Here is a 27,150-nt window from a genome sequence, read left to right on the forward strand (position 1 = left end):
ACGTGGGTCCGTGACCCGGTCCGGGAGGATCCCACGTACCGCGGAGCGGCTGGGCCCGTGAGCCATGGCCGCTGAGCCTGCGCGTCCGGAGACTGTGCTCCGCAGCGGGAGAGGCCAACAGCGGTGAGAGGCCCGCGTACCGCAAAAAAAAAAAAAAAAAAAAAAAAAAATTGAGTGGAGCAGAGGGCGTCTCCTATAAAGCTGATGGTTAGGTGGTAGTAAAAAGGTAGAGTTTCTGGAAGCACAGTGAACTGTGGAAGGGTTCTGAGCGGGAGAGTGACACGATAAAAGTGGCTTTGTACTGGAGATACTATTGAGAAATGTCCCTTGGGAAAGTCAGAAGTTTCTTTACTGTTGACTCTCCAACCAGGTTTTTTTTTTTTTCTAAATGTTAATTAATGCATGTTAATTCTAAAGCTTGGTAAAATTTTTAAGTTGCTGTGGATACAAGTTTTTGTTTTCAGCCTTCCTCCATGAAAATTTAGACTCATGGACTGATGGAGTTGGAAGTGACTTTGGAGATCTACTAATCCAGTCTGACAATAGTTGTTTTTTGTTTGTTTGTTTTTTTAATAGGAAGCACTTACATAAGCTTGCTGACTTAATTTTTTTTAGAGTAATGACCATTAAAAATTTCTTCTATCACTATAATTTTTATCAAGAATGATTTTTTGATTAAAAGTAGGAAGCTTATAATTTCAAGTAAGGGATAGCCCTTTATTTATTTAACTCTTTTTTTTGTGTGGGGGGGGGCTGCCACGCAGCTTGCAGGATCTTAGTTCCTCCACCAGGATCAAACCCGTGTCCCCTGCAGTGGAAGCAGAGAGTCCTAACCACTGGACTGCCAGGGAAGTCCTGACTGTCCTTTAAATTGAATACTCTTAGCTTTATAAAAACGGAGCATGGGCCCCATTGCTTTCATTTCATTAAGGATCCAACTAACACAAATCCTTATAGGAATTTAGAAGCATTGTTCCAGCCCTGGACCCTCATTTTTACCAAGGAGCAAATTGAATGTCAATTAAAATGTGGTTGAAAACAAACCAAGTGTAGAATAACCTATGGAATTAGCATAGGTTATTAGCTGTGCTAATTAGCAGCCACACCATGGCTTCTGTGTAATTGTGTGGAGTAATTTATGATTTGATGAACATTTTTAAGCATTCTTCTCAGCTACAGGGGAGGAACCTTCCTACTTCTGCCTCTTAGGAAACAGTCATTATTTACTTTAAAAGCACTTATCTACTAGGTGGGTCTCCACTTCAGAGCTCCTGATCTAGTAGGTCTGGAGTGAAGCCCCAGCAGGTGTATTTTTAAAGAGCCCCATTCTGATTCTGGTGTACCTGAGCCCAATTCAGCGCCGGGGGTTTCATGGGGAGCAGGAACTGTGTGAAGACTTTAACCCTATGGAAGCATTAGAATGAATCTGGAGAACCCTGCACAGTTGTGGACATCAGATGGTAATGAGTTTGGGCCTAGAGTCATTCGTTTCCTGGTTTCATAATTTCATGCTTCTGGAGTAAGAGCCTTCCATGGGGGTCTGTATGGTGTGACTGTTTGCCTTGATCTCCTGACTCCTCAGTTTTCCTTTTCCGGAATGCTTTTTTTTTTTCCTCTTCTGTGATACAATGGAGTAGGTCCCTTCCGAGCAAACAGGTATTTTCAAGATGAGTGACCTGTGTTGGTGTACCTGAGAGTTCACTTTTCTTTGAGGGAGTTTATCACTTTAAACTGTTAAGAAACTCAGGTATGAAATGACTTTGCTCTGTATTGTGTTAGGGGAGGAAAAACTTTCTCTCTTCCCATTTATGTTCGGTAGCTGGGGCCTGCAAATTAAACAGAAAATGGACAGATTATGGGAGAGAAGGTTTATTTCATATGCACACATGAGTGTCACAGAAAAGAAGTGAGGAAAAAAAGGAACTCTTAGGCCTGGGAGCTTAATGCCAACTTAACAAAGGGTGACAAATTGTGGAAAAGTGACTAGACAGAGGAAAGGGGGCTTGGGCTTCTAGAGGCGGTAAATTGTGGGAAGGTAAATATATGGGGGGAAACTAATGGAAGATAAGGGTTACTTTAATAAGGTTTTTTTGTGCAAATTCATCTCAGTGCTACCTTTCCATCTCCAGTGATAAGGGTTTTTCTGCTGCTGGTACAGGATAAGGGTGGGAAACACCTTCATAAAGGGAAATTTAAGCTTTGCTTTTAGGTAGAAGGGGGGAGAGCAGAGTTCCTCCTGTGTCTGCTGTTTCTTAATTGTCTTCACCTCAAAATAATTTTTATGTCAAAGGAGCATGTTTTGGGGTGGCATATTCTGATCCCCTCAAGTTCAGAGTGAAATAAGCAATGAGAGCAGTACTGCTACTAAACTTCTGATGGGTAAACTAGGTCAAGAGGCAGGTGTAGCTCTAATAACATTCCACTTTTTTTTTTTTTTTTTTGGCCACATCGCGTGCAGCATGTGGGATCTTAGTTCCCCGACCAGGGATCAAACCTGCGCTCCATGCAGTGGAAGCATGGAGTCTTAACCACTGGACTGCCAGGGAAGTCTCCAACATGATTCCACTCTTTTTTTTTTTTTTAATTTTTGGCTGTGTTGGGTCTTCGTTGCTGCACGCGGGCTTTCTCTAGTTGTGGTGAGCGGGGGCTACTCTTTGTTGCGGTGCGCAGGCTTCTCACTGCGGTGGCTTCTCTTATTGTGGAGCACGGGCTCTAGGCACGCGGGCTTCAGTAGTTGTGGCACGTGGGCTCAGTAGTTGTGGCTCATGGTCTCTAGAGTGCAGGCTCAGTAGTTGTGGCGTACGGGCTTAGTTGCTCCGTGGCATGTGGGATCTTCCCGGACCAGGGCTCGAACCCGTGTCCCCTGCCTTGGCAGGCAGATTCGTAACCACTGCACCACCAGGGAAGGCCCAGATTCCACTCTTAAATTACTCTTTATTTTTCTGGATCAGGCAAAAAATTATAATAGTACTAGGTTAGGCATTAAAGAAGGGAAACTGAAAGAAATCATGTTTTTCTAGGATTCAATTAAAAATAATCTTTTAGTGCCTACTGCGATTAAGTAATTTCTGAGAGCAGAAAAATACATGAGTTAATTTTCAAGTTCAGTTTTTGGGAGTCTCCAAAAAGGTAAATATAGGCATAACTCCTAGCACTTTGCAGGTTCTGCTTTTTTTTTTTTTAACAAACTGCAGGTTTGCAGCAACCCTGCGGTGAGCACATCTGTTGGCACCATTTTTCCAACAGTATTTGCTCATTCATGTCTCTTTGTCACATTTTTGTAATTCTCGCAATATTTCAAACTTTTTATTAATTAATTAATTTATTTATTTTGGCTGTGTTGGGTCTTCATTTCTGTGCGAGGGCTTTCTCCAGTTGCGGCAAGCGGGGGCCCCTCTTCATCGCGGTGTGCAGGCCTCTCACTATTGCGGCCTCTTGTGGCAGAGCACAGGCTCCAGACGTACAGGCTCAGTAGTTGTGGCTCACGGGCCCAGTTGCTCCACGCCATGTGGGATCTTCCCAGACCAGGGCTTGAACCCGTGTCCCCTGCATTGGCAGGCGGAGTCTTAACTGCTGCGCCACCAGGAAAGTCCCTAAACATAACTTTTATATGCACTGGGAAACCAAAAAAATTGTGTGACTCCTACGATATTCACTTTATTTCGGTGGTCTGGAACCGAATCTGCAATATCTCCAAGGTCTGCTGGTACAATGCTTCTCATGATCAAGTGCAAACCAAGAAGAAATGCACAGATGGCCCAAAGCCAAGGTGAATTAGAGCCTTCTGGGAGCTTTGTCTCTGCTATTCAGGGCGGTTCAGTTCTCTGCCCATGTAGATACGGGAAGAGTCAGGTTGAGGAAAAAGTTATTTCTGACTTACTATTCCCTTTGCCCCAGGCCTGTAGGAGCATGTGTTCCAGTGTTCTTTCTGACTGTACTGATTCTGTGGTAAAGACTGACCCACTTCTTGTGGTATAGGCATACAGTTCTTACTAATAAGGACTGGTCACCAGACAAAACCTTTTTTTTTCTAAGTTGCAATATAATTGACATATAACATTGTATTACTTTGAGGTGTACACATAATAATTCGATATTTGCATATATTGGGAAATGATCACCACCTTAAATGTAGTTAACATCTGCCACCATACATAGTTACGAGTTTTTCTTGTGATGAGAACTTTTAAGATCTACCCTCTTAGCAGCTTTTATGGACAGCTACATGTAAAAGAATGAAATTAGAACACTTCCTAATACCATACACAAAAATAAACTCAAAATGGATTAAAGACCTAAATGTAGGACGAGACACTATAAAACTCTTAGGGGAAAACGTAGGAAAAACACTCTTTGACATAAACCACAGCAAGATCTTTTTTGACCCACTTCCTAGAGTAACGGAAATAAAAACAAAAATAAACAAATAGGACTTAATTAAACTTAAAAGCTTTTGCACAGCAAAGGAAACCATAAACAAGACAAAAAGACAACCCTCAAAATGGGAGAAAATATTTGCAAATGAGCCAACAGACAAAGGATTAATCTCCAAAATATACAAACAGCTCATCATCAAAAAAATAAACAATCCAATGAAAAAATGGGCAGAAGACCTAAATAGACATATCACCAAGGAAGACATACAGATGGCCAAGAGGCGCATGAAAAGATGCTCAACATCACTTATTATTAGAGAAATGCAAATCAGAACTACAATGAGGTATCACCTCACACTATCAGAATGGATACTATCAAAAAATCTAGAAACAATAAATGTTAGAAAGGGTGTGGTGAAAAGGGAACCTTCCTGCACTATTGGTGGGAATGTAAATTGATACAGCCACTATGGAAAACACTACGGAGGAGATCTAGAGTCTGTCATACAGAGTGAAGTAAGTCAGAAAGAGAAAAACAAATACCGTATTCTAACACATATATATGGAATCTAAAAAAAAAAACTGGTACTGATGAACCTCGTTGCAGAGCAGGAATAAAGATGTAGACATAGAGAATGGACTTGAGGACACGAGGTGGGAGGGGGAAGCTGGGACCAAGTGAGAGTAGCATCGACATATATACACTACCGAATGTAAAATAGTTGGATAGTGGGAAGCAGCGACATAGCACAGGGAGATTGGCTCGGTTGCTTTGCGATGACCTAGAGGGGTGGGTAAGGGAGGGTGGGAGGGAGGGTTAAGAGGGAGGGGATATGGGGGACATATGTATGCATATGGCTCATTCACTTTGGTGTGCAACAGAAACTAATGCAGTATTGTGAAGCAATTATACTCCAATAAAAATCTATTAAAAAAATAGTGACAAGCCGTGTAAACTGCAAAGTATTGATATAATGATCTTCTTTTGTTAAGTGAACATTTTTGCTTGCACATAAAGTATTTTTATGAATGTGAATCTTTATTATTGAAATTTAGTGTCTTATTTATTCATTAAAATTTTTTTATATCATTAAAAAAATTACTTTCCATTTACAGTTATTACAAAATATTGACTCTATTCCCCATGTTGTACAATACATCCTTGAGCCTATCTTACACCCAGTAGTTTGTACCTCCCACTTCCCTCCCCCTATGGTCCCCCTCTCTCCCTCCCCACTGGTAACTACTAGTTTGTTCTCTGTACCTATGAGTCTGCTTCTTTTTTTAAGTCTGCTTCTTTTTTGTTGTACTCATTAGTTTGTTGTAATTCTTAGATTCCACATAGAAGTGATGTCATTCAATAAAAAATACATCTATGGACTACAGTGTTATTAACAATATATTGTCACCATGCTGTACGTTACATCCCCGTGACTTGTTTTTTGTTTTTTGGGCGGTACGGGGGCCTCTCACTGTTGTGGCTTCTCCCGTTGCGGAGTTACATCCCCGTGACTTGTTTTTTGTCTTTTGGGCGGTACGCGGGCCTCTCACTGTTGTGGCTTCTCCCGTTGCGGAGCACAGGCTCCGGACGCACAGACTCAGCGGCCATGGCTCACGGGCCCAGCCGCTCCGCGGCATGTGGGATCTTCCCGGATCGGGGCACGAACCCGCGTCCCCTGCATCGGCAGGGGGACTCTCAACCACTGCGCCACCAGGGAAGCCCCAAGTTGTTTGTTTTATAACTGGAAGTTTGTACCTAGCAAAAGCCTTCTTGATCATTAATGTCACAGTGAGCTGTGCTGTACACACCAGTTGGAGAGGCCAGCAGGAGGAGCGGGGGCTTTGGAAGAGGCCTGAGAAACAGGCCACTTGGTGGGTTGTTTGTATTCATCTAGGCCGAAAACAACTACTCAGCGACATGTAAATCAGCAACTAACTTGGAGGTGATAGCGTGTACTTTGGTATTATAGTGTCTGTATCCCCAGTAGGCTGAACATGCTTTTCTTCTTTTTTTTTTTTTAATGGTAAGAATACTTAACTCGAAATCTACCCTGTTAACAAAGTTTGAAGCATACAGTACAGTATCGTTGACTGTAGGTACAACGTTGTACAGCAGATCTCTAGAACTTACTCATCCTGCTTACCTGAGATTTGGGGCCCATTGATTAGTAAATCCCCATTGCCCTCTCCCACTCCCTACCCCCCCAGTCCCTGGCAACCACTGTTCCACTGTTTGATCCTATGAATTTGACAATTTTAGATACCTCATGTAAGTAGAATCACGTAATATCTGTCTTTCTGTGACTAGCTTATTTCACTTATATTAGTATGCTGTTCCAAGGTTGAACATGCATTTTAAAATATTTTTTGACAGTGTAATGGTTTTATTCATAAAGTTCAATATAGTATTTTAAGGCAGTGTCGTTTGGTGTTAAAACATCCTTTCTTATATGAAATGAGCATGATAGTAAAGAGTTGTATGTTTTAAAGTAGGTATTAGCAAGTAAAAAGTTGATAGCCTGTGTCAGTCTGGTGATATTTTGTTCAAAATCGAAAAGTCTGAACAAAGATGAGCAGACAAGAGTGGATGTCGTTTATGGGTTTGACTTGGAAGGAGAACGGTGCTGGGGAACTGAGATTATCGTTATTGTAATGATTGTCGTGATTTTCATTCCTTTTGTTCCTCATAAACAAGGAGCAGCATTAAGTAAGGACTGTTTTCAGAAATGTTTGGGGATTACAGAACCAAGTTCACCTGAATGTGCTAAACCACATATACTTCATGTACTACAGCAGCTTCAAAAATGTTTTTCATTTTCTTCTCAGTAATACTGGCTCATTGTAAAAAGTTAATATAGAAGTGAAAGTCCCTTCTATTTGAACGTGAATTTTTAAATGGACATTTACTAAAAGGAGATCTCAGTTTAAGGAGCCCTGCCATTAGTTCCTTCAGTGTTGACAAGGATCCCTCAAAACCAGAAAAGAATCCTAATTTGTTTCCTGGGTTGAGAGTTTCATAAAATGCGGCACGCCTGTGTTCATAAATGCCAAAGAAAGGAGTGATCAGAAAGGGTAGGGTTAGTTCAAGCAGGCAAATCCTATTATTGAAATTTGTCTTTTGATTTACCTTATTTTTTTTTTGAATTTTATTTTATTTATTTTTTTATACAGCAGGTTCGTATTAGTTACCCATTTTATACATATGAGTGTATATATGTGATTTACCTTACTGATTGTTTAATCTTTTGCATCAGTCTTAGTAATACTGCTTTGCCGTCTGCCTCAGGACCCACTAAATCTGCAGGGCCAGAAAAGGAAAGACTTCCTCTTGATCCCTCAGAGTTCCTGTTTCTTTGCGAAAGGTACCTTGAACAAGTAGCAGCAGAGAATTTTTCTGGTAGAGTGGAATTAAAGGAATTTTACAGAAATTCTAATGACCTTCCGCGTTTGTAAGTGGATTTCAAACAGTCATAATTAGTAACCATTTATTCAGTGGGTGTTACAACATGAGATATTAAATAGGATATGGGATCCCAGATCCTTTTTCTTTTGAGGGGGGGAAGCAAGAGATTTGGGGCCAGATATCACTCAGTGGGTGTCAGGTGGTAGAGGAAACTGACACTCCAGAGCTGTGTCAGAACTGACACTCTTGTAGCTGTGTCTGGGTCTCCCCCGTTGCCCCAGAGTAAGAGTTCATTGAAGTTTGATCCCTGGGACTGGAGATTTCACATTCATCTAAAGTTCTGCTGAAATAAGAATTGAACCAAAATAATTTTAGTTCTAACATTTGAATACCTCTTGTATCAGTTCATTTTCTTACTTTACTTTCTTACTTTCTTACTTTCTTTACTTTACCCTTCCTTCCTTTCTTTCTCTTTCTTTCTTTCTTTCTTTTCTTTATTTCTCTCTCTCTCTCTCTCTTTCTTTCTCTCTCCCTCCCTTCTTCTCTCTCTCTCTCCCCTTCCTTGCTCCTTCCCTCTTTCTTTCTCTCTTTTTCAAGGTAGATGCCTTACTGGGCTAACCTTTATCTGAAATTTGAAGGTAAAGACATGGATGTTGAATGTTTAATACGTGCCAGTGTGTGATATTGGATTTATAATAAGAAATATGTATTTGGTCTTTGTACCCATTTCTAGCACAGAGTTCCTGGAACCCTTGGAATTTACTACATGCTGAGGGGTAAGGGTGTCTGGATATTGAACCACACCCGAGTTTGTGTTAATGAGGTGTCTTCTGGAAAGAACATCAAATGGGGGCTGGTTGGTAGAGGAGCCAGCCATGTGATAGAGGGTTGGAACGTCAGCCTTAACCCCCTGCCCTTGGCAAGGCGAGGACAGGGTCTGGAGGTTGACCGTCACCAGTGGCCAATGATTTAGTCAGCCGTGCCTATGTAACAAAGCCTTCATAGAAAACCGAAAGGACAGAGTTCAGAGAGCTTCTGGGTTGGTGAGCACATGGGGTTTTGGGAGGGTGGCGTGTATGGCCAGAGAGGACACGGAAGCTCCACACCCCTTCCCAGGTACCTTGCCCTGTACATCTCTTCCATTGGGCTGTTCCTGAGTTACATTATAACTTTTTATAATAAACTGGTAATCTAGTAAGTAAAATGTTTCATCACATGTTTCTCTGAGTTCTGTGAGCCACTCTAGCACATTAATCAAACCCAAGAAAGGGGAAGGGGTCTTTGGAACCTTGGGTCTATAGCCGGTCGCTCAGAAGCACAGCTGACAACCTGGACTTGTGGTTGGTGACTGAAGTAGGGGCGGGGGGGATAGGACTGTCTTGTAGGACTGAGCCCTTCACCTTTGGGATCTAATGCTGTCTCCAGGTAGATCGTGTCAGAATTGAGTTAATTGCTTGATTGTGTGGAGAAATAAAACACACATCAGAGTTAGTGTCAGAATTGTGAAAGGACATGGGCAAGTGGTGTCCAGACAGCATCTCGCTTGATAACTGTTGGTGTAAAGCTGATAAAAACAGGGGTCTTTATCTGTTCTGGTCAGCAATTCCGAGCCCCTAGAACAGTGTCTTGCACAATCTGAAAGAATGTGTTGATGAACCAATACTGTTTTGCTTAGTGAATGATGACTGGTCATCTTCTAAGTGCTCCTTCCTCATATCAGTCCTGAACTTGATAGGAACCATTAGGCAACTCTGTGATGGGGAACAGAAAGGGGGAAACCAGAGGAAGGAAGCTTCCTATTACTTAAGCACAGGTGACATTCTTGACAGGTGAGGTTGTAAATTAACCAGTGACATGCACAGCATGCGGTTTTTACTTATCTGGGCAGAATTGAAGGTAGGAGGGCCAGCCCTAGGGAAGTGGAGAGCCTCTGAATTTTGCCACAGGTGTCATCAGACTCCTCACATGTTCTGTCCCTGTTTGGAGAGGCCCCTGTCCTCACTGTGAGCCGGTGCTGGCAGACCCACGGAACGGAAGGATTCTAAGCACTAGATTGGAAGAGGGAGTTCTCAGAGACGGACCATCAGTTTGCAGAGGGAGGCAGAGCTGCAGGAGTCTCTCTGGCACTGGGTTGTCTCTGTTCCTATGGCTTATTGTTGGTGAGTGCCCACCTAGAGAATGCGGGCTCTGCAGGGGGATTTGCCAGGTGGAAAGCGTGGTATGCTGCAGGTCTTAGCTGTGTGCACTCCTGGGAGGTCAGAGCCCTGACAACCCGTGACCCTAGTGCCCCATTCTGGAAGGCAAGCTTTCTTTGCCATCTGTTGATCTGTTTCTGAAAGGGAGCCGGCCACCGGGGAATTCACCTCCTCTGTTTGCCATACGGCTTTTGTACCCATGGGGAGCTGGCAGACTGCAGGAATAATTCAGAGGGGCCAGTGGCATCATCACACCGATCATGAGTTAGAAGAGAGTAATTTACATACATTATCTCTGATCTTCGCAAAATCTCTGGAATGTAAGTATTATCATTCCTGTTCTGTGGAACGGGAAACTGAGCTCAGAGGGGTTTAGAAAGCTACCCACCAACTTCCAGGAAGTGAAGGATTCAAACTCTTGTCTGTCTGACTCTACGCCCCGAGCTCTCTTTCTGACAACCTAAAGCAACCTCAGCTGGAGAGCGAGACGGAGGCTTGAACAGGACTGCACAGAGCTCTCCATCCCGGCTTCCCCAGCTTTGTAGGTAACCAATTGTTCTTTTCTTCCCTTCCAAGTCAAAGAGGCATCTGATAATCAGTTGTGTTGCGCTAAGTGTTCGAGGTTTCTGAAACCGTCGGAAACCCTGGAGGCCTATCACTAGGAGCTGCCAAAATAGGAGGAGTGCTTCAAGGTCAAGGGCTTCCATTCAGCCATAGCCCCCGGACCCAAAGTGTGCCGTGCTGGAATACAGATTCTCCAGCCCCCGAAGCTCACAATTTTCTACCACCTTCTTCCTCTGATTTCTGGCCGAAGACTTGGCAATTTTAGGGAATGTGGCTGATTCTGCTGCTGTCTCTTGAGCCAGCATCTTGGATAGGCTGAGCACCTCTCCCAGGTCAGGACCGTGGGCTCCATGGGAGCAGGGACCATATCCACTGAGTGCTCTGCTTTGCATAATGCCTGGCAGCAGTGAGCACTTCATCAGTACTTCTGAGTGAATGAATGGTCGCAAGTTAAAAAGTTCAGAAACTTCTAAAAAATTAACGTTAGTCATACACTTGGCACCAGACCTGTGTTCTTTGGACACCAAGAGAGCCCGCCTCTTTCCTTATGGTCATGATCAGCAGAGCTTACAGGCACCTGACATGTTATGTCTAGAAGGCATTTGTTTCCATATAAAAGAAAAATAATTGTATTATAAAAACATATTGAAAATAGACAAGAGAGATCAAAGAATCACCCATCTAAATTCCACTACCCAGATAAAATCATTTTGGTTTATTTCTTGGTCTAAATGAATTATACAGTAATGAATGATATTATAAAAAGTATTTAGAGTTTTCTCGAAATATGAAAGTTTTCTTCCTCCCCAGAGATGACTGCTGTTAAGAACATGGAATATTTGCTCAAACTGTTTAAATGTATGTGTACATTTGCAATTATATGTAATGCAGGTTGGAACATGCAGAACAAATTGTTCTGCAGCTTTCTTTTTGTCACCTAATATCCTAAGAACACCTTCTGTAACAGTAAATAGAAATCTACTGTGTCCTTTTAAACGGCTGCAGAGTATTCCATAGGCTCAGTGTACAATAATTTCCCTGTAATAATGCTTCCGTACTGTTGGGTAGTTAACTTGTGTCCAGTTATTCACTGTGACAGCACTACAGGGAACATCCTTATACATGTATCTTTGGATGCTTGAACATAACATGTGACTCTTTCTGTGTAATAAATTCCTAAATTTAGAATTGCTAAGTTCTAATGGTATGTGCAGTTTTAATCAGTCTTACTCTTTAAAAAAATATTTTTTAATTGTGTAAGTTTGACATGTAACATTGTGTAAGGTTAAGGCGTACAGTGTGTTACTCTGATTCATTTATAGGTTGTAATATGATCGCCCATGTAGCGATATTTATCATCTTACATAATTACAGTACAATGTCATTGTCTAAATTCTAATTACTGTTACTCTTAACCACAATTTTTTTCCAAGTTATTTTAGGATGTGATCAAAAGGAAAAAACAGATGTAAACAAAAATGTGTGTATAAACATGTACATCACAGTTTACAAGGACTGTTGCAAGGAATTTTTTTCTAGTCTAAGGGGTATGAATAGTTACTTTCTTAAACAACTGTCTAATTTTTACGTGAAATCTTACAACTATTTGTGTTTTCCTTTGTGTGTAGGCTGCCAGAAGGCTGAGTCAAGTTTGTGTCTATCTCTAACAAGTATATAAGCATGGAGATAGATCAATAGCTAGCTGGCTAGATAATAGCATGGATGAACTTGACTGCTTGATTCATCAGTTGTCCTTTGATCTTGAAAAATAATGTAGTTTTTCCACTAGAGATTTTCTCAAAGGGGACATTCTGGGTGTTTTACCCAGCCTAGGCCATGGTAAGTTTCCCAGAAATCCTTTAGGACAATTGCTCAAATGGTTCAGTTGCTTTTATTCAGCTGGTGGGTCCTCTCACCTCCGTGCTGTTGTTTCTCTCTGCTTTGTTCCTTTGGACCTGTGCAAGCTCAGGCTTTGGCCACCTCCTGACCTATTACCATCCCTGCAGAGCATCCCCCTCCCCCGGAAATGGAATTGTCCTCCCTCCCTCCCTTCTTCCCTTTCCCTCCCTTCTTCCCTTTCCCTCCTCTTCCCTTCCCCTCCTCCTCGTCTCTTCTCAACTGCTTTTTTTTTTTTTTTTTTTTTGCGGTACGCGGGCCTCTCACTGTTGCGGCCTCTCCCGCTGCGGAGCACAGGCTCCGGACGCGCAGGCTCAGCGGCCATGGCTCACGGGCCCAGCCGCTCAGCGGCATGTGGGATCCTCCGGGACCGGGGCACGAACCCGTGTGCCCTGCATCGGCAGGCGGACTCTCAACCACTGCGCCACCAGGGAAGCCCTCAACTGCTTTTCTTGAGAAAATACTCATAAGTAAAATTCTCTGCCTCCTCATACAAGGAAAGTAATGTTCCTATGTTTTCCAACTCTAATAGAAAAAAGGAGGTAGCTGTAGAGTGTGACTTAGAACTCAAGGAAGTCTCCTAGATTGATGCTTGGAATTCATCTCCTGCATGTTTGTTTGATGGTTTGAGTTTAATAATCTTAAAATATGTGCTTTTTTTTTTTTTCTAGGTGAATGTTGGATGTGTACCCAAAAAGGTAGAACTTTTACTTCTCCTTCCTTCCACACTCCTTTGACATATTTGGTAAATCATGATCAGAGTAAGGATGTTTTCAAATGTGCCAGTTAAAATTCTTGCTGCAAGAAATAACTGAGAAAGCTACTAAAAGGGCTTAAACAATAGGATAGTTTTTTTTTTAATTTACTTACTTAATTATTTGGCTGCATTGGGTCTTCGTTTCTGTGTGAGAGCTTTCTCTAGTTGCGGCAAGCGGGGGCCACTCTTCATCGCGGTGCGTCGGCCTCTCACTATCGCGGCCTCTCTTGTTGCAGAGCACAGGCTCCAGATGCGCAGGCTCAGTAGTTGTGGCTCACGGGCCCAGTTGCTCCGCGGCATGTGGGATCTTCCCAGACCAGGGCTCGAACCTGTGTTCCCTGCGTTGGCAGTCAGATTCTCAACCACTGCGCCACCAGGGAAGCTCAATAGGATAGTTTTTTTTTTTTTTTTTTTTTTTTGCGGTACGTGGGCCTCTCACTGTTGTGGCCTCTCCCGTTGCGGAGCACAGGCTCCGGACGCGCAGGCTCAGCGGCCATGGCTCACGGGCCCAGCCGCTCCGCGGCATGTGAGATCTTCCCGGACCGGGGTACGAACCCGCGTCCCCTGCATCGGCAGGCGGACTCTCAACCACTGCGCCACCAGGGAAGCCCTAGGATAGTTTTTATTTGTATTTTTAAATGTCATTTATTAAGAAGCCTGGAGGAAGAAATAAAGAGGCCTGGAGATAGGCAGCTTCTGAGATTGGCTTAGCACTTAAGGATATCTGAAAGAACCCTGGCTTCTCTCCATCTTTCTGCTCTGGTATCCTAGGTGTATGGTCAATGGTAACCCCTGCCCCCTCATGGCCACAGGATGGCTTGTGGAGCTCCAGGCAGGGTGTCCTCACCCAGCACTGCCCCTGCAGATTGCTTTAGATTCTCCTGGCCAGGATGAGCTATCCCTGCAGGGGAGAATGGGCAAGTGAGTGGCATTTTCAGCCAGGAAGAAAGGAGGAAGGGGCTGCTGGAGAGATAACCACAGAAATACTAGCTCCTGGATACTAACTGCATCATATATACAAAGGAAATTCATCCTGGCCATGAACCTTGTGGTTAAGTTCCCATAGTGACAAAGTCCCTGTGGGAACACAGAGGGGAGATAACCGGGAATGGAACACAGTGTCTGGTCTCAAGCTTCTGATGGTCTAGAAGGAACAAAGACCAACAAAATGTTTATAGTCATGGTGTAAAAGAAAAGCACTGTCCATCTGCAGGGGATAACTTTTTCTCAATAGAAGATCCAGCCAGGAAATAAAAAAGTTTATACCCCACTGTAAGCCCAAGTGCTGATATGACCAAGACCAAGTAGATGATGGTGGCAGATGGATGGATGTCCCTCCTACATGTGGCTCTGGTTAACTACATGGAACCTGGGTGACTTTGCACGGAGTGAGGTGTTTGCCTCAAGCCATCTGGTCTTTCACCTGCTCCAGGGCATCTCTGAATCAATTTTTCCCAGAGAGACAAGAATAGTTTTTCTCCTGGAAAGATGTGTCAAGATTGTCATGGGTGTTTTGTTTTATTTTGATGTTAGTAGTTTTTGTTTTTAAACAGAAATCTATTTCCCTATAAATTATCCAAGTTAAAATCATATAGCCTGTGACGTTGGGTATCTCCTGGCCACTCTAAAATTGCATTTCTCAAGTTGCTTGAATGATGTTTCTGAGGACAGTATTTGGGTACCATTGTGGTAAGCAGTTGATAGAATTGCACCTCAGTTAAAAGAATCCAGCACAGTCATCAATTTATTCTTCTTTAGGCATAAAGGGAGGAAGGTACAAAGAAGGAATCAAAGGCTTGTCAAAAGTCGTGGGACTTCCCTGGTGGCACAGTGGTTAAGAATCCGCCTGCCAATGCAGGGGACACGGGTTCGAGCCCCGGTCCGGGAAGATACCACATGCCACAGAGCAACTAAGCCCGTGTGTTACAACTACTGAGCCTGCGCTCTAGAGCCCCCAAGCCACAGCTACTGAGCCCGTGTGCCATGACTACTGAAGCCTGCACGCCCAGAGCCTGTGCTCCTCAACAAGAGAAGGCACTGCAGTGAGAAGCCCGCGCACAGCAACGAAGACCCAAGACAGCCAAAAATAAATAAATAAAAGTCATGTCTCTGGCGTGTCTGACAAAGAAGATGGTAGTTTGTCATCTAGAGTTCTGGATGCCAGTTTCAATTCAGTTCTCATGATGATCAGTTGGTTTACAGATTATAGGCTACATCCCACAGGAGACGCAGCTAACCTTTGAGTTCCACACGTCTGATTACATATATCCTTACAGGGACACGTTTGTAGTTAATAGGAATCCATTTTCTTAAAGTTTCCAGCGCTCAATTTGATCTAATAGTTTCCTTCTAAATCTTAAAGTTACAGGTGCAATTCTATTTCTTAAATTGAGCACAGAAGGCAAGGCTTAAAGAAATTTGAAACTTAAAATGAATGTAAGCAGTAGTAAATTTGAATGGAAGAACTGTGAGACATATAATATTCTGCTTTTACAGAGTATATAAACTGTGGAATTCAACAGTAGAATTAATTTCCCCCAACATTTCAGAAGTCTCACTATGAAATCTATCTGGTCATATTTCTGAAGTTTCTCTTTTAAAATGTTTAGTTTTGTTTGTAAGTTAGAGGTCAGTATCTTTATCTACTATTATATAGTTACCTTTCTGTAGAAAAAAATTTCTCTTTTTTCTCTGGACTCATGCACTACTGTCTTGGGTACTTTTTTTTATAGGTAATGTGGAACACAGCTGTCCACTCTGAATTCATGCATGACCACGTTGATTATGGCTTTCAAAGCTGTGAGGGTAAATTCAGCTGGCGGTAAGTGTAAACGCTGAGAGGGCTCTGTTTACAAACGTACATTTTTTCTTTCATAGTGAAGTAAGCCATAAATTTTTTGAGGGTGTATTATTGTGGCAAAATGTATATAACATAAACTTTTGGAGGTAAAGGATATGTTTTTGGCATTGATTGCAGTGATGACTTACTTGTGCATATACTTATCTCTAAACTCATCAAGTTGATACATTAAATATGTACAGCTTTTTGTATGTCAGTCATACATCAATAAAGTGGTTTTAAAATACACAACACAACATGAAAGGTTCATTTTAGCCCTTTTAAAGTTGTCAATTCAGTGGCATTAGGTATATTTATATGTGCAACCATCACCAACATCCATTTCCAGATTTCCACCATGCCAAACAGAAACAGTGTACCTGTTAAACAGTCTTCCCTTGCTCCAAACCCCTGGTATCTCTATTCTGTTTTCTGTCTCTATGAATGTGACTATTCTAGGTACCTTATACAACATCTGTCCTTTTATGCCTGGCATATTTCACTTAGTGTAGCACTTTTAGAATTCGTCCATGCTGTGGTATGTGTCAGAATTTCATTGCTTTTTAAGGCTGAATGCTGTTCCCTAATATTTGTATACCACACTTTGTCTCTTTATTCATCCTTCAATGGACTCCTAGGCTTTTTGCATCTCTCGTCTATTGTGAATAATGATGCTATGAATATTGGTCTACAAGTCCCTGTTTTCAGTTGTTTTGGGACTATCCCTAGAAGTGGAATTGCTGGGTCATATGGCAATTTATATTTAACTATTTTTGAAGTTTTATACCTTTTATTTATTTTTTTATTGAGGTATAGTTGATATACAATATTATGTACGTTTCAGATGTACAACATAGTGATTCATACCTTTTAAAGGTTTTACTCCATTTAGAGTTATTACAAAACATTGGCTATATTTCCTGTGCTGTCCAATATATTTTTGTAGCTTATTTATTTTATACGTAATAGTTTGTACCTCTTAATCCCCCGTGTTTAACTTCTAAAGGAACTGCCATAAACTTTTTTTTTTTTTTTTTGGCCATGCCTTGCGGCATGCAGGATCTTAGTTCCCAACCAGGGATTGAACCTGAGCCCCCTGCAGTGGAAGCATGGAGTCCTAACCACTGGACCACCAGGGGATTCCCTGCCATGAACTTTTCTAGCCATAAATTTTTTTTTTTAATTTTAGCATATTCATTCATTTATTGAGGAAATAATGAGTGGCCACCCTATACTAGGCACCGTGCCAAAGCAGCTCTCCTTGCCTTCTTTGCAGAAAGAAATTTACGAACCTTGCGTGCCAGGTGAACATTCTCCATAGAGTAGAATAAGGGTTCTGCACATACGGAACGCAGACGGACACAGGGGAAGGTGTGCCTGCCTTTAGAGACACTCACTCCCAGGGCTCTTATGGACAGTCTGATTCTCTGCTCCGAGGTGTTCAGGGTCAGAGGCCCTAGTTACGACTGAAAGAGGAGGGTCCAGATCCTCAGTACTGACTCCGGTTTCATTGCAGGGTTATAAAGGAAAAGCGGGATGCCTACGTGAGCCGCCTAAACACCATCTATCAGAATAATCTAATCAAGGTGAGCGTGCCAAGTTTTGAACTTTGAGAAGAAGCTGTTCTCTGCCGGAGAACCAAATCTGACCAGACGTAGCCTTTACATTTATCTCTTGTTTCTTTTCTTTCTTTTGTGATTACTGGTTTTGATATTGACCTGTAAGAATGTAAGTCGGACTCGGTAGGCCAGTCTCATTTCTATTTCTACGGAAAGTGGGACGTATGTGCCTAAGTCGGCGAATCAGGTCTCACCTGATGCCTGCCTGCACCTGTCTGACCCTCCACTCAGTTCCAGAAACCAAGCACATAAGAGCCTGATTATGTAACAATGTGCCAGTTTATGGATTAAAATCAGGACCATTATCTGGCTGGAAACCTGCCATAGTTCGTCTGCTGAGAACACCCTCGTCCTTGGTGGCTAAATCTACTCAGGACACCATGTTATGGTTCAAGAAGGACGTTTTTGGGAATGAAGTCCAATCAGGAAAATTGGGCAAAGGTGTGTTTGCCTTCAGCAAATGTATGTTGTCCTTTGCTCTGCTGAGGCTTTTCCCACCCTCATGCTTTGATGTCATTCCTGTTCCACTGGACTGTACTGAAGCACCATCCAACTCTCCTTTTTCTTTCTTTATTTTTGGCTTCGCTGTGCGGCTTGTGGGATCTTAGTTCCCCAGCCAGGGATTGAACCCACACCCTTGGCAGTGAAAGTGCGGAGTCCTAACCACTGGACCTCCAGGGAAGTCCCAACTCTCCCTTTTCTTGACAGTGTGACTCCCAGCACCCTTAATTGGTCTCTGTAGTCTCACTCTGCGATTTCTAAGACATCAACATAGCTTAGGTTATACTAGATCAGTATATTTGGGACGGTATTTGGGCCACTGTAATCTCATTAGCACGTGTTTATAAACCTCTTTTTAGGGTGAGTTACTTGTACAGATGGCTAACCTCATAATTTTTATATTAATTCTTATCATTCATTGGGTTTATTTTTTTGGAGGGTGGTATTTTCTGACCTTAACCCCCAAATTCAAGGGGAAAGTATTTGGTCTTCAGACCCCTGTGCACTGAGTTCAAGAGATTTTAAGGTGGCTAGACATGAATATGAGATGCCATTTGCTATACTACAACACCCAAATAAAAAAAAAATTTTTTTTAATGGAGCTAGCTTAAAGTACTTTTGCAAAAGAGATAGGAAAATTACTTAGGAAATAGCATTTTTTAATACTCAAAAATCTTGGTGTGTAGCAGAATTTACCATGACCTTATGGAAAAGGAATCACAGGCAATCCAGAAATTCGGAATAGGAAACTTTCTGTGAAATATCCTAGGAAATGAAAATTAAAATTTCATCAGTTTCTTCCCCAAGCGATTACCCATATTATTGCCACTCGACTCAGTCTCCTTTTTGTCTAGCACCCGGTAGGAAATCATTACCTCCTGAAGGAAAGTTTTTCAGGAGCCTTGTGGCTTTTGGCATCAATCTTGATTCACCTTGATTAAGCAGGGCACCTGCAGAACAGGCCTGGAGGGCTGATTAGAAAGGAGGAAATAGCTCAATTCAGAACCAGGTGTGTTCCAAAATGTTGCAACGCTCCATTCTGTGATCGTGCTTACAGGATCCCATTATCCTTGTGAGTTGCCCACATTTCTTGCCAGTATGTGTATCCTGGCAGGCAGAAGCTTGCTGGCAGTCCAAACTCAGGCCCAGGCACAGAGGCTGCCAGGAAGAGCAAATGAAGTCTGAGTTCTCAACACCTCTAGTGTAGAGCTTCACGGTCATGGAATTTTGTGGTATTCTTCCCCCCTTCGTTTGAGAAAACAGAAACATTGCTTTTCCCTCCGTTGGCCAGAGTATTTCCCTTTGGCCTCAGCTCCCTGCACCTTTATCCTTTTGTTTTCTCAGCCTTCTTTCTTTCCTCCAGACACATCATTCTTCAGTGTGTTTTCATTCTAAGTGAGGAAGGCTTTCTCCTTCAACTCTTGGGGACAAAGATGTAATCTTCTTCCTTGTGGGAATGACTTGCATATATTTTTTTTTAGTCTCTGGGTTTTGGCCCAAGATAGTCCCTTTGTTTTTTCTTACTGCATACTTCTAGCATCAAATGGCAACCCCCAACCTAAGTATCAATTAACAGTCAGAAGTTCTGCAGAAACTCGAACGTTGGAGAGTTGTCTTAGCATCAGCAAACCATAAATCACAATCCTCAGTAGAGAATGGAAAGATGCAAGAAGTTGCAGCAAGTTTTGTTGTTTGGTTTTTTTGTTTGTTTTTTGGGTATTTTTTGACCATACCACACGGTTTGCAGGGTCTTAGTTCCCCCACCAGTCCTAACCACTGGACAGGGAATTCCCTTGTTTTATTTTTCAATCTTTTTCTTCTTCTTTTTTTTAAATTTTATCAAAGTATAATTGAATTACAATGTTGCGTTAGTTTCTGCTGTTCAGCAAAGTGACTCAGTTATACATATATATATTTTTCATGTTCTTTTCCATTGTGTTTTATCATAGGATATTGAATATAGTTCCCTGTGCTATACAGTAGGACCTTGTTGTTTATCCACCCTATATATGTTTGCATCTGCTAATCCCAAACTCCCAGTACTTCCCTTCCCCACCCCTTTGTTTTTTAATCTTAAGAACAGGCTAAAGTGACCATGCTTCCTTCTCCAGTCCCACATAGAAATCATCCGCGGCCATGCAGTATTCACGGGTGATGCCCAGCCCACAGTGGAGGTCAACGGGGAAAAGTACACTGCCCCTCACATACTGATTGCCACAGGTGGCGTGCCCTCACTTCCTCAGGAGAGCCAGATCCCTGGTGAGTCTTCCAAAGGTGTATGCTTGTTAACAATAGTCAGAAAGAATTTACCGTTGTTTTCCACCTTACAAGCCATGCCAGGGGATCTGCCCTGTACCAGTTCTTTGTCTTGGACACATGAGAGAAGGTCTCTGCAGAACCTAAATGTAATTGGCCTAAGTGGTACCTAGTGACGGGGCAAAGGAAGATATTTCATCCAGCTCCAGGCTCAGACGTACTACAGTAACACAGGGGGAAGAATCAGCAAAAGCCCCATCCTTCCCTTCTCGGCACAGTAGAGATTGTCTTCAGCCTCAGTTTGTCATGAGATATCTACTGTTTTCTTTAAGAGAGAGAAATCTTGTAGAGATGTAACTTCATCAGCTAATTAAGCCTTCTTATATGCATATTTTTCTCTCATATAAAGAATCAGAAAATTAAAGAAGTAAGGAATCTCCGAGACAGTCTTGTCTACCTTTGTATACACAGGCATGAGTTATAACATACTGCCTTGTTCTCTCATAGGAAACATTGTCCGTATCTTTTTCGCCAAGTAGATTATAAGGTCTTTGTGGATGGTGATCATAGTTTATACAACTTCTTCTTAAGACCCATGACCATGGACTGGCTTCTTACGACCCATGACCAACCTGAATTTATATGGAAAATTTTGAGTGTGTGTGTATTTATTTTTTTCTCTGGAGAGAGGATCGATAAAATGTCACCAGCTTTTAAAAGGGTCTGTGACTCCCCAAAAGCTAAAGAACAACTACTGTAAAAAATGTGAAGATGCTGTTGTCAAGTAACTTAAAATTTATTTGGTAAGATTGGATATACACATCTTTTTTTTTTTTTTTTTTTTGCAGTACGCGGGCCTCTCACTGTTGTGGCCTCTCCCATTGCGGAGCACAGGCTCCAGACGCGCAGGCTCAGCGGCCATGGCTCACGGGCCCAGCCGCTCCGCAACATGTGGGATCTTCCAGGACCGGGGCACGAACCCGTGTCCCCTGTATCGGCAGGCGGACTCTCAACCACTGCGCCACCAGGGAAGCCCCAGTTTATGTCTTTTTAAAAAGACAGAGAGACTGTACAGATGCACTAGGATCTCTGGAAGGACACTCAAAACCCTGCAGTGCCAACTCCCTCCAAGGAGAGGACCAGAGCTCTGGGTTGGGAAAGAGACCTGCTTTTCACTAGATGCTCTGTGGTGCTTTTTGAATTTTTTAAGATATACATTTATTGGGCTTCCCTGGGGGCGCAGTGGTTGAGGGTCCGCCTGCCGATGCAGGGGACACGGGTTCGTGCCCCGGTCCGGGAAGATCCCACATACCGCGATAATTTAAAACGTGTAATAAAAAACAAATGCAAAGAAATAAAATAAAAGGTAAGTGTTCCAAGGTGATTGCCAGACAGTGAGGGTTGGGGTCCTCAGAGGTGGGACGGATTACTATGAGCTGTCATGGACCAAAAAGACTTCCTGGGAAAAGGGCTTACAAATTGAGCACCATGTGCCGAAGAAGAGAAAGACCAGAAGAGCCAGTGGGTAAGAAATAGGTCTTTAAAGGACATTCAGTCAATTAAACCAGTTTTTCTGGCAGTGAAATCTGGAAGCAAGTACATTGAACTGAAACTGGAAGAAAGTTGGGGCCAAATTGTGGACATTTATGAAGTCAAATTAAGGAATCTCTGTCATTCACGAAAACCAGTTATTAATAGCCTATAAATGGGATAGTGACAAGACCTAAGTGATAATTATAGAAAACTGATCTGGTAGTGATCTACAGAGGCGGAAGGCCAGTTAGCAAGTTGTTGCAATAGAATGTGCAGGAGGTGGTAATAGGTTCTGAACTACAGGGTTAGCGTCTGAAATGTGGTGGAAATACTCAGTTCCGCTCTGCAGACAGTTACTAAGCCACTGCTATGTGCCAGGTGCTAGGAGGAGAGGACAGACATAAGAGACACAGAAGGATGAATCGGCTAGTATATTTCATTGACTCCAAGACACATTAAAACCTCTGAAATCAGGATGGGTCCTTAATCATTGTGCATTGAAATTGGCGAAATGCAGTATTTTAAATAACTGATGAGATGGCCATTGTTGAGAGAAGGAATTACGTATTGATAACTCAAGACTTTGGCTTATTGATGGAAGGTAGTCTTTTCAGCTGAAGTGGTAAACAAGAGGGATATGGCTTGGGAAATAAAGTTAAGATTCTATTTTGAAAATAACTGAGTTTGAAACAAAGTTAAATGGTATAGAAAGACAGTTAGAAATATGGAACTAGAACCTGGGGAGAAGGTCAAAACTGGAACTACACATTTGGAAGTCTCCCACAATGAAGGGAGAGTTGGTTAAAACCTTTGAAGGAAAAAAGCAGAGAGAAGAGAACCAAGGCTGAGCCCATTTGGGGGCGGGAGAATGAAGCAGAGCCAGCAAGGAGTCTATTCATGAGAGCTGAGGAGATGTTCTTTTTTTTTTTTAAATTAATTAATTAATTAATTTGGCTGCCATTGGGTCTATAGTTGAGGCATGTGGGATCTTAGTTCCGCTACCAGGGATCGAACCCGAGTCCCCTGCATTGGAAGGCGGATTATTAACCACTGGACCACCAGGGAAGTCCCAAGCTGAGGAGCTCTTAATTCCTCAAAGAAATTTAATAGTTACTTAGTCATCAGTACTCTTATTTCTACAGAGGAAATAAAAATGTTGACTCAGGGAAGATTTGATTGGCAGCTTCCCAAGTGGAGACTTTAACAGAACTTGTCGAAACAGAGAGTGTGATGGCTGAGAAAGTGTTTGGTTCGTACATAAAATGTTGTGATTATTTTACAAGGGAAAACTCCATCTGTGTGACCTATATTGCATTCTCCTACATAGGTGCCAGCCTAGGAATAACCAGTGATGGGTTTTTTCAGCTGGAAGAGTTGCCTAGGTAAGCTGCTTTTCTTCCTGACCTCCGTGTTCATTCTCCCTCAGTTTCTACCTCCTCTTCCCAACTATTAAATGTAGGAATTTCCAGAATTCTGTTCTACCTCTTCTCTTTTTATGACCTTGGGTATCTCATCCATGAGTAGCCCACAATAAATGACTCAAATCTTTCATGCTTTTGGTCAGAGGCCATTGTAAAATTTTTAGGACCAGACTCAAATGCAGGGTGGTTTTGAGAATAAACACTCAAGTCCTAAAACTCTTTTCTTTCTTCAACTTGATAGAGCATCAGTTGATAATGTGTCTAAAGTGATTCTGGTCTTCAAAGCAGCTAGTACAGAGGCATCTGGATAAATGAAGGCTCTGTCAGTCTCACAAAAATAGGTTTTCTGAAATTGGCCTTTATACATGTTTGTCCTAATAACCTTAGTAGACTTCTGTCATGGATTTAGATAACACAGAGAGAAAAAACATAATGAGGAGGATTGTTTCTCTAATTTGAAGAAGCTGCCAATTGCAGGCTTCCTTGATTAGAGGGGTCCTCCCTTCACTCATGATAAGTGATAGGGCACCTGGGAACTGGAGGAGGGACCCTGTTAGCCCAGAGTTTGGCCTTTAGTTCCCTCTGAGCAGCACTCACCCTGGAGTCATTATTGCTCAACTCTGCTGCTCTCTCGGTAGGTACTGCCAGTGCAGTGGGAAGTCTTAATCCCGTGCTTTTCCATCAAGACCTTTCTGGAGGGTGACTAATAATCCCTGCTTGTTCCTTTACCTTCATTCACCTGGAACCACAAGTGGTTCATCAGGGACAAGAAGGCGTCTTGGCAGTCCCATAGCTGCTGTGAAAATGTCCTGTTACGACATTCAGACCAGGTCATCTTCTGACTTTGAGAAAAGCAAACAGGCATTTTAGATTTGCTGTCTGTGGGGCAGGGCAGTGTGTTAGAGAGCAGCCTTTCTTTCCTCGTGATCTGTTTGGTTTTAGGTGTGACGGATATGAGACATGTGAGAATATATGCAGAAATGTGGTCATGACTCATTGTGTTTAAATGATACAATTCAATCTGGACTCAAAGAAGCTTCATTGTAGATATCTGTCCATTACCTATTTTTAAACCATTTATTAAACTTGTGCTGGTAGCACTACAGGTTGAAGAAAGGAATGTATGCGTGTTATAAACAAGACTCTGGGAACATAGGAAAATGAATTAACAATTGGTATATGATTTTTGTCTTCTTTTTTTAAGACTCCTTTATCATTGTTATGTTGGTAAGTAAGTAAATAATCAAAGAAGGAACAAATTTATAGGCGAGGTAACATGTGCTCTGGGCTGTATGATCCAGCTTTTACCCTCATTGGGCTTATGGTTGAGGGGAGGCTGGAGCATGGATTCTGTGGAACATTGTGGGACAAGAGGTTCTGACGGCGATAATGAGGGAAAGAGAAGTGCTCTGGGGACTCAGCAGAATATAAGATTGTTTCTAGGTGGTGGAGGGCTCCCAGGTGTGGCTGCCAAAGTGTCTATGTCCTCAGGGTGAGCCACGGCCTCCCCCCCTCCTCTCCTGGAGACTCTCCAAGACCAACAGGCATTGAGGGCACGAAGGAGATTGTGCTTGGTTCACAGTTTTTACCTAACTTACTGAGTTTTTCATATACTGAAGACTGGTGTTTTAAATCAAGACTCCAGGGGCTTCCCTGGGGGCGCAGTGGTTAAGAATCCGCCTGCCAATGCAGGGGACACGGGTTGGAGCCCTGGTCCGGGAAGATCCCACATGCCGCGGAGCAACTAAGCCCGTGCACCACAACTACTGAGTCTGCGCTCTAGAGCCTGTGAGCCACAACTACTGAAGCCCATGCGCCTAGAGCCTGTGCTCTGCAACAAGAGAAGCCACCGTAATGAGAAGACCGTGCTCTGCAACAAAGAGTAGCCCCCGCTCACCACAACTAAAGAAAGCCTGCGTGCAGCAACAAAGACTCAACACAGCCAAAAATAAATAAATTAATTAATTAAAAAGAAAAATCAAGACTCCAAAAGCCTGGATGTCAGCTCCCCAGCCTGAGCTTCAGCTTGTTAAGACCATGCCATTCCTCTGGCAGTCTCTGTATCACAATGCAGAGCTTGGGAATGAAGCCAACATGAAGTGCAAAGCTGAGCATCTTTAAGGTACCAGGTCCTGACACATCATTGGAACACTTAGATGCAGCCATACCTGAAGTCAGGACTTCTTGGTTACATGAATCAATAAATTCCTTTTTTTTTTTAAACCAAAAAGAAAAAAAAAGATTGTTTCCAGTGGTTACTTTAGTGGTACGAGGTGGACTAGAGGGGACTGTGGAAGCTGAGGGGGAAACACTGAGCTCCTTGCAGATTTTTGTCTCCTCTCTGAAGAAGCCAAGACGTTTCACACGTGTTTCTCGTATATCCATTCTACTGGGAATACTTCTCCCAACCCTTGCCAGAGCTATTCATCTTTCAGGAATCTGGAGTGTTTCTGAGCCCTCTCCCCTGCAGGAACTAAGTGTTGCCCTCTGAGCTTTAACAGACCCCTGGGCGTGTTTCCCCTCAGGAATTCCTCAAGGACAGGGATCGCTACCCATTGTGTCCAGCGCAATGCTTAACAGAAGTAGGACTTACATGAGAAATGTTTGGGGAAGAGAGAGAAGATGGAGAGAGGAAAGAAGAAAGTAAGGAGCGAAGACCTAAAGAAAGGAAAAGCGGTCAACATATAATAGGAGAGAGGATGGTAGAGATGGAAGAAGAGCTACTTCCTAGTTTCCAAACTAGACATTTCTCTTTTTATACACTGGGCTGTAGGATAAGAGCATCCTTACCTCTAATACATAGCCATTCAGGTTCATACCTCATCCTCCATCTAGACCATAGCCCTCTGAAGGCAGGGAGTCACAACATAGGTACCTTACTTGTAGAAGGTACTAAAGAAAGATTTCCTTTCTTCTTCCCTGATTGCTTTCTTCTTACCCAAGCATTGCACCAGTGGTAGGACCATGCTTTAGAGAACTCCAGCCCTGAAAGGGTTAGCTCCAGCTGAAGGGCACTTATTCTGTATGCTTCACCGATTACTCTAGGGCTGGGCTCAGCTTCTCCACCATGGACTCAGACCTTCACCCAAACATTTATCTAGTGTTTAAGATGCTTTTTTAGACCAGAATTTATTCAGGGTATCTAGTTTCATTGCAGATCTGTGCTACAAGTTAAAATGGCTTGCTTAAATTGGCCTTTCATCATATTGCAAAGATTGATAGAATTTAGCAATGATCAAGGGAAAATACTGAGCCAGAGGAGAATAACGGTGGTGAGGATTGTGATGCCAAAGAAAGGAACAGAAGAGATATTTGAAGCAATAATGACTGTCACTTTCCCCAAAATTAACGTCAGACACCAAACCACAGATCCAGGAAGGTCAGAGAACACTAAGTAGGATAAATGTCAAAAAACTACCTAGGCATATAATTTTCAAACTGTAGAAAATCAAAGAAAAAATTCTGAAAGAAGCCAGAAGGATGAAACACACCTGACCTATAAGGGGAGCAAAGATGAGAATTACAACAACTCTTCAGAAACTATGCAAACAAGAGAGTGGAATATTTAAAGTGTTGAGAGGAAAAAACCCCACCAACATAGAACTCTTTACTCTGCAAAATTACCCATCAAGAGTGGCGGAGAGGGCTTCCCTGGTGGCGAAGTGGTTGAGAGTCCGCCTGCTGATGCAGGGGACGTGGGTTCGTGTCCCGGTCCCGGAGGATCCCACATGCCATGGGGTGGCTGGGCCCGTGAGCCATGGCTGCTGAGCCTGTGCATCCGGAGCCTGTG

The 27,150-nt window shown here is 42.7% G+C and overlaps 1 protein-coding gene across 1 annotated transcript in view; it reads left to right on the plus strand.

Moving 5' to 3' along the window:
- Positions 1-27,150, plus strand: part of GSR (glutathione-disulfide reductase) — a 44,885-nt gene that overhangs the window by 2,445 nt on the left and 15,290 nt on the right. The window contains 5 exon segments of the mRNA XM_024764992.1: positions 13,106-13,132; positions 15,924-16,012; positions 17,547-17,616; positions 20,262-20,409; positions 23,267-23,321. Of these exon segments, the coding sequence (XP_024620760.1) occupies positions 13,106-13,132; positions 15,924-16,012; positions 17,547-17,616; positions 20,262-20,409; positions 23,267-23,321 (389 nt within the window).

This window comes from Neophocaena asiaeorientalis, unplaced genomic scaffold (genome assembly GCF_003031525.2).
Source record: "Neophocaena asiaeorientalis asiaeorientalis breed wild unplaced genomic scaffold, Neophocaena_asiaeorientalis_V1.1 scaffold14, whole genome shotgun sequence".
In the NCBI taxonomy this organism is placed as follows: domain Eukaryota; kingdom Metazoa; phylum Chordata; class Mammalia; order Artiodactyla; family Phocoenidae; genus Neophocaena; species Neophocaena asiaeorientalis.